Source organism: Chaetura pelagica, unplaced genomic scaffold, assembly GCF_000747805.2.
Source record: "Chaetura pelagica isolate M959 unplaced genomic scaffold, ChaPel_1.0 scaffold369, whole genome shotgun sequence".
In the NCBI taxonomy this organism is placed as follows: Eukaryota; Metazoa; Chordata; class Aves; order Apodiformes; family Apodidae; genus Chaetura; species Chaetura pelagica.
This window is the reverse complement of record NW_009970235.1, coordinates 1,493,580-1,500,647: the sequence shown is the minus strand read 5'-3', so window position 1 is coordinate 1,500,647 and position 7,068 is coordinate 1,493,580. Positions and strand designations below refer to the sequence as shown.

General features: G+C 60.1%; 1 protein-coding gene across 1 annotated transcript in view; it reads right to left on the bottom strand.

Moving 5' to 3' along the window:
- Window positions 1-1,829: 1,829 nt before the first annotated feature.
- The window catches only part of ZNF609 (zinc finger protein 609), a 59,564-nt gene continuing 54,325 nt past the window's right edge, over window positions 1,830-7,068 (bottom strand). Inside the window, exons 5-10 of the mRNA XM_010005920.1 lie at window positions 5,618-7,042; window positions 4,409-5,014; window positions 3,725-4,091; window positions 3,376-3,551; window positions 2,104-2,320; window positions 1,830-1,903 (exon numbers count right to left, since the gene is read on the bottom strand). Coding sequence (XP_010004222.1) covers window positions 1,830-1,903; window positions 2,104-2,320; window positions 3,376-3,551; window positions 3,725-4,091; window positions 4,409-5,014; window positions 5,618-7,042 — 2,865 coding nt within the window. The remainder of the gene's footprint in view (window positions 1,904-2,103; window positions 2,321-3,375; window positions 3,552-3,724; window positions 4,092-4,408; window positions 5,015-5,617; window positions 7,043-7,068) is intronic.

The window sequence follows — 7,068 nt, the reverse complement described above, 5'->3', positions numbered from 1 at the left end:
CAGGGAGCGGAGCAGCCGCCTGGCATGGCCGTGGCTCCCCAGGAGCGCGCTGGGCCACGCGACCCCCACCCCTTGCAAAGACAATAAAGAAAAATGAGCTGCCCCATGAGAGCAGAGCAGGCTGGGGGCACTGCACTGCTGGCACCTGAGCCAGGGCTGGGCCCAGCAAGCACTCCTTTCCAACTCGGTAAAGCAGGATGGGGGGAACTGGGGAAAGAAAACAAAACCCAAAACAACAGCTTTCAAACAATTGCTTTTTACAGTATGTACAGAGCCCAGCGGGCAGAGCATCCCCGTACAGGGCCCCTCGGGGCCGGGTGCAACGCGGACGCACACACACACACACACACCCCCCCCGAGATCAGTGGTCCCCCCCTTGTCCCCCTGGCCGGGCAGCAGGGTGCAAGCCAGGGCATCCCAGCTGCTGCGGGGCCGAGGTAGAGCATTGGCCTCGGGAGAACCACACTGGGGCTGCAGGAGCAGAGGACCAGAAAGCCCCTGTCCTCGGGCGCTGGGGAGAAGCCGGAGCGGGGAGCGGCATCCCCCAGGACCTGGTGCTCTGAGCCCCAGCACAAGGCCAGAGCAGGGACCCGGAGCAGGGACATGTGTGGCCCCAAGTGCCTCTGGCAGAGCCCAGGTGTGCTCATTCCTCACTGGGCTCTGCCTGGGGAAGCTGCCTTAGAAGCAAGAAGGGGGAGGGGAAGAAGCCACAGCCCCCGCCCCCCGGCCCTAGTAGCATGTGCTGCTCCAGCACTTGGGGAGCACTTGCCAGGACAGAGGGGCAGAGGAAAGGCTGGGATGTTGCAGAGTCACAGCTCAGAAACCAACGTGAAAGCCATGGGCAGGAGCTCCAGGCAGGTGTGTACCCTGCAAGGCACTGGGGGGAGCCCTGGCAGGCACAGAGGTGGTGGGCACAGCCCCAAGTCCCAGGCACCCAGGGGGCAGCAGCTGCTTCGCCAGGGCCAAGAGCAGCCCCCAGCTCCCCTGACCCACTGCTCCAGCCACGTGCTGGCAGCTCCTGCTCAGGCAGGCACAGAGTGGGTGGTGCTGTGGGGTGCGGGATCACACATGGGACTGGGAGCCCCACATGCAGCACGTCCCCATGCTCCACGGCTGCCTCCAGCCAGGCTGACACCCACCCCCCAGCCCCCAACACCTGCCTTGGTTCCACTTGAGCCACCAGCCCTTCCCTTCCTGCAACTGCGACTCCAGCGGGAGCTTGGCCCCGTGCTTCCAGCCCCAGCAAGGAGCAGGCAGGAGGCAGCACCCCTGCCCACTCTCAGTCTTGTGGGCGCTCAGCCCCTTTGTGAAGCAGCAGCTCACAGAGACACGGCAGGGTCCCAAATCCATTGAGAAACCTCAGTGCTTCCGTTTCCTCTTCATATGCACCAGGCAGGTGAGTCACCTCCATCCCGAGCGCTGGTGCCCAGTAGAATAAATATTTCCGCAGGTACCAGCTCAGCCACGCACCAAAGGGAAGGGGACAGAGGGGGGTGTCAGTGTGTGTCCGACGGGGGGAGAAGACAATAGTCTGCCTCGGATCACGGCAGGAACGTCAAGTGGAACAATTAACACCATTCAACTGATGTCTAACGGAGTCTCCAGCACTTCCCCATGTGAGCCAGTCACATGTCTCGTACAGTCCAGGCGTCCCAGCGTGTCATGTCCTGCCACGGCCCAAGGTCAAGTCAGCTTCACAAGCCTCAGGGCGGTGAGTGAACCCCAAACCCTCAGGGCATCCCCATCCCAGCCACCTCCACCCCAGCCCGGGTGCCCACGGGTGAAGCAGGTGGCCGTGCCGGTGCAGTGGGAGCAGAGCCTTACCGTTCTCACCTCCGGGTGGGTGGGTATAGGGAGGGAGCAGAGCCTTGCTGGCTGGCCACGATGGCTGTGGAAGAGAGACCTGTGGGGGAGAAGCAGGGGCAGGAGCTGGTGGCCCAGGTTGGGCACTCAGGTGTGCCAGGGGAGCGGGAAAGCCTGATATGGTCAAAGCAAAGCTGGGAACGAGGGCTCACCCTGCCCAAAGGTGGTTACAGCTCCTTCCCAGTGCCCCTGAGCTATGCCTGCTGCCTGGCCCTGCACAGGGCGAGGTTGGGCTCTCACCTGTTGCATAGGGCAGGTTGTACTGCGCCGGCAGCAGCGAGTACCCAAGGTGGTGGTGGTGGTGATGTGTGGAGAGCAGGCGCTGAGATGGTGAGGTGCGGGGGCGGTCGCTGCTCCTCTCTCCCCCGCTGGCTCCTCCAACGCTGCTACAGCTCCCACTGCCTCCCACAACCCCACAGCCACCACGGTCCCGCTCCTGAGATGTCTTCTCACTTATCTGGAGAGGAGAAAGGAGACACATGCTGAAGGACACTACACTGGATTCACACTGGGCACTTGAGGCTGTCCCATCGGGATAATATTCACCCTGCCTTTGCCTAAAGGCTCCCCATGACACTGCTGGGAGACAACAGGACCAGCCCAAGAGCAGTGGGGAGGCTGCAAGTTTCATTTGAGGGCAGCTCTTGCCTCACTGTGTCAAAGCTGAGGGACCTGGACAGGTGGGATCAATGGGCCCATTGTACAAAGTTCAACAAGGCTGAGTGCTGGGTCCTGCACCTGGGTCACAACAGCCCAAGGCGACACTACAGGCTTGGGGCAGAGTGGCTGTTAAGTGCCCAGACAAAAAAAGGACCTGAGGGTGTTGGTCAACAGTGGCAGAATATGAGCCAGCCTGTGCTCAGATGGCCAAAAAGGCCAATGGCATCCTGGCTTGTATCAGCACTAGTTTGGCCAGCAGGAGTAGGGAAGCGATGGTCCCCCTGTGCTCAGCCCTGCCTTGAAACCCCCATGACCAGAAGAACATTGAGGGCCATGGAGCTGGGGAAGGAGCACAAGTCTGACCAGGAGCAGCTGATGGAGCTGGGGGTGTTCAGCCTGGAGAAAAGGAGGCTGAGGGGAGACCTTCTGGTTCTCAGGACCTCCAGTAGAGTTAAGCTAATGGTTGGACCCGATGATCTGAAAGGTCTTACAATTCTGTGACTCTGTGAAAGCTCCATCGCCCAGCTCAACGCAGGAGGTGATGGTGACCCTATAATGCTGTGGGATTAAGACAGCCCTTGTATCCCACCCATCAGGACAAGTGTCACCCAGTTGCTGCAGGCCTGGAGGAGCCCTGACGCTTCTCTGGGCCAGCCCTGCCTGCAGGTTTTGCTCATTCATCCGAAAGGGATTCTGCTGTGGGATTACTCCACAGCCCAAGGTATCCTACAGCCACAGGAATGACAAAACTGCACAGTAGGCGGAGTCTCTCCAGGATGGTTATAAGATCCAGGAATCATCCCAAAGTTTCTGCACAGACCTGGGCAAAGCCAACACCCTCCTGACCCTCACCGTGGGTGATTTGCTCTTGTAGTGGCTGGCGTGCTGCTGCAGGATGTCCAGGGCCTTGGACTCTGAGCTGGATTTACAGCTCACGCTGGGGCTGGCTCGGGACTTGTCGCTGTCATCACTGCCAGATGCTTTGCTCCCGTAAGGGGAGAAGGAATAGCTGGAGGGAAGGTATGAACCTGGGGGTGGAAAAAAGCAATCAGGGCACGAGGCACCTTTGGGTGGCACAGAGGGAGCACGTAGCTCCATACCTGTGTCTCCAGGCATGAGAGGATGTCCCACAGCTGTTCCCTGCTCCAGAAGCAGGGACAGCCTAGAAAAGGACATCCCTGAGAAGACCCCAGCGCCCCACCTGGGTAATTCTGCATCATGACGGTGGGCATGGCTCGGTAACTGGGGTGGTTGGGGTCGTACGACTGGCTGTAGGAGTAGCCGTGCATGTAAGGGATGTAGGACTGGTGCTGCGTGAGGGGTGAAGACACAGGGACATGGACGCTGGGTCTGGGGTCCTTCCCCACCATGCGAGCCTCTTCGGTGGGGGTCAGTTTGCACTCAGAGCTGGTGCTGTCCTTCCCGTCCTCCTTGGAGGTGGCTTCTTTGCTTCGACTTCTTTCTTCCTTCAACTTCCGGTCCCTCTCTTCTTTCCACCGCTCGTCCTCCGTCTTGATGTCCGAGTACTTTGCCGGGTACACGTAGGTCCACATCCGGGGCTCGGCTTCCTGCAAGAACCAGCCAACCATCAGAGCGGCCACCTCCTCCCAGCTCTGCCTACCCCAGAACCAGGCTGCATTTGGAGGAGACCAGAGAAGCCCACTACCCTTTCCCAGGCTTTCCCTGACCCATCCATGGCCTCCCAGCCCCAGCCTTTTGCTGGCCCCAAGGGAACCTTCTGGGAAGGTTCCTAGGGTGCCATCATGAGCAGAGGACAATACATGTTCTCTGCTGTGACAGTCCCAGCAAACCCCTGCAGTGAAGCCACGGTGCGGGGCTTCCTCCAAGAGAAAGCCCACGACCAGGCTCGCAGTCAGGGCATTACCTGTCTGTACCAGAGGAGAGGGTCCACCTCTGCCTGTCGGCCACACTCAGCGCCAGCCTTCGTCTCGGTGGTCTCCTTCCCGAGGTGGCTGGCCTCGCTCAGCTTTACCTTGAGCCCCTCAGCAACCTGGCTGCCAGACAGCTTGGACGAGTCCTCCAGCTTGGGGATGATGACGGATTTGGCCATGTCGGGACCTCCCTGCTCCTTGGCCTTGCTCAGCCCAGACTTGACAAGGTCTGTGAGGCTCGGGGCCTTAGTGAGTGTCGGGGGCATGGGAGGTTTCTGCTTCCACTCCTCTTTGAGCGCTGTCTCCCTTTCCTTCAAGCCCAGCTCTGCTTTCTTCTCCAGCCCTCGCTGCTGCTGCTGCTCCAGGCTCTGCCGCTGCTTCTGCTGCTCCTCGTACTGCTGGCGGTAGGCAGGGTTGGTGCTCAGCAGGTGAGCATGGTAGCCCTGCTCATTGTAGCCGTAGGGGGGCACGTAGGCGTACTGGTTGTAGTACAGGGACTGCATGTACATGTTGGGACGCTGCTGGATGACCGAGGGCTGCTGGCTGGAGCTGCCGAGCTCTGCCTTCTTCTCCTCACAGCCCTCACTCTTCACCTTCACCTCTGGGTTCTCCTGCTCCCCCCCCCCTGCCTGTCGCCCACCCTCAGCGCCACCCTTCGTCTCGGTGGTCTCCTTCCCGAGGTGGCTGGCCTCGCTCAGCTTTACCTTGAGCCCCTCAGCAACCTGGCTGCCAGACAGCTTGGACGAGTCCTCCAGCTTGGGGATGATGACGGATTTGGCCATGTCGGGACCTCCCTGCTCCTTGGCCTTGCTCAGCCCAGACTTGACAAGGTCTGTGAGGCTCGGGGCCTTAGTGAGTGTCGGGGGCATGGGAGGTTTCTGCTTCCACTCCTCTTTGAGCGCTGTCTCCCTTTCCTTCAAGCCCAGCTCTGCTTTCTTCTCCAGCCCTCGCTGCTGCTGCTGCTCCAGGCTCTGCCGCTGCTTCTGCTGCTCCTCGTACTGCTGGCGGTAGGCAGGGTTGGTGCTCAGCAGGTGAGCATGGTAGCCCTGCTCATTGTAGCCGTAGGGGGGCACGTAGGCGTACTGGTTGTAGTACAGGGACTGCATGTACATGTTGGGACGCTGCTGGATGACCGAGGGCTGCTGGCTGGAGCTGCCGAGCTCTGCCTTCTTCTCCTCACAGCCCTCACTCTTCACCTTCACCTCTGGGTTCTCCTGCTCCTCATCCTTCTTCAGCTTCAAGGCCTGTGTCTCGGCTGCAGCCTGCCCACCGGGGTTCAAGGGCCCCGGGCTTGCCTGGGGATAGCCAGGGGAATAGTAGGTTTCAAAGCCTTGGTAATAGGGAGACTCTTTGCTCTGAGGTTGTGATGGGAAAAGAGCTTTTTTGGCACCTTCCTTGACCAGCTGCTCTGGGTCCTTGGCCTTCATGCTTTCCAGCTTGCCCTCCCCATCCTCCCCAGCATCAGAAATGTCTGAGTAGGCCGGGCTGTTGGTCTTCACTGAGCTCGCCTCTGCCCCATTCTGGGTGACAACGTGCAGTGGGGTCATGGGTTGGGCTGGGTTGGTGTTCTCCAGCCTGCTGGCACCACCGATGGAGGGGCTTGGGGCGTTGTCAGTGAAGCTGTAGATTTTATCTGCCTCAGCCTTGATGCTGGCGAGTCGGCTCTGGTGAGGGTCAGACGAGCCATTCAGCAGCCCCTCGCCTTTCGTCCCCAGGTCACTGGATTCCCCCCGGAAAGGGCTCTTGCCTTCCTCTGCTCTGCAAGCTTTGCTGGGAGTCAGGGGGTTTTCCACCTCCTTGGGCTCCTTCTTCTTCTTATCCTTCTTCTTCTTCTCCTTGGAAGGGGTGAGGGCAGGGTTGACCGTGAAAGGCTCTCCCATCACTGTAGGCTTGGGCTGGATGGGTTTGAGTTGAGGGCTGTTAGGCATGGTCTGGACCACTGTGGTAGTGAGGCCTGAAGAAGAACCGGGGCTGGCTGTGGTGAGGTTGGCTGTCTGGAAAGTGTAAATGGGCTGGGGGGGAATGGCTGGCGCAATGGGCCTGGCCGATTTCAAGCTTTTGGAAGGGACCTTCTCTGGCTTAGCACCAGATGCCTTCTTTGCCTTGTCCTTATCGATACATCGCTTCTCCAGAGAGTCAAAGCCATCGTTACTCGTCTCATCAGCCACCGAGGGGCCATCCTCAGAGCCATCATTGGACAGGGCACCTGGGTCGGTGTCTCCTTCCCCACCCAGCTTCTTCTTAGAGGGAACCTTGGTGCTGAACTTGCTGGATGGGGAGGGACTGTGGGGCTCCATCAAGCGCACCTTGGGGGTGGCAGAGCGTGCTGGTGAGAGCGAGCCCTTCTGAGCACCGGCGGCACCGTTGCAGCTGCCCACGTCGGCGTGCAGGGAGGGCTCCTCGCCATACTCGCTGTCCACGTCAGCCTCCAGCTTGCTATCATCATCCGTGTGCGCGTGGGCCTGGTGGTACTTCAAACCGTTGATGTGCTTGTACTTCTTGTTACAGTTGGGGTGGGGGCAGTCAATGAGGATGGGAGAGGGGCAGTTTCGGTCGAGGACTGCCGGCTCCACCTTGACGGCAGCAGGGGCCACCGCTGCCGAGCCCATCGAGTTCGTGCGGATGCGGTTGCTGGCCTTTGAGTCCTCTGAGA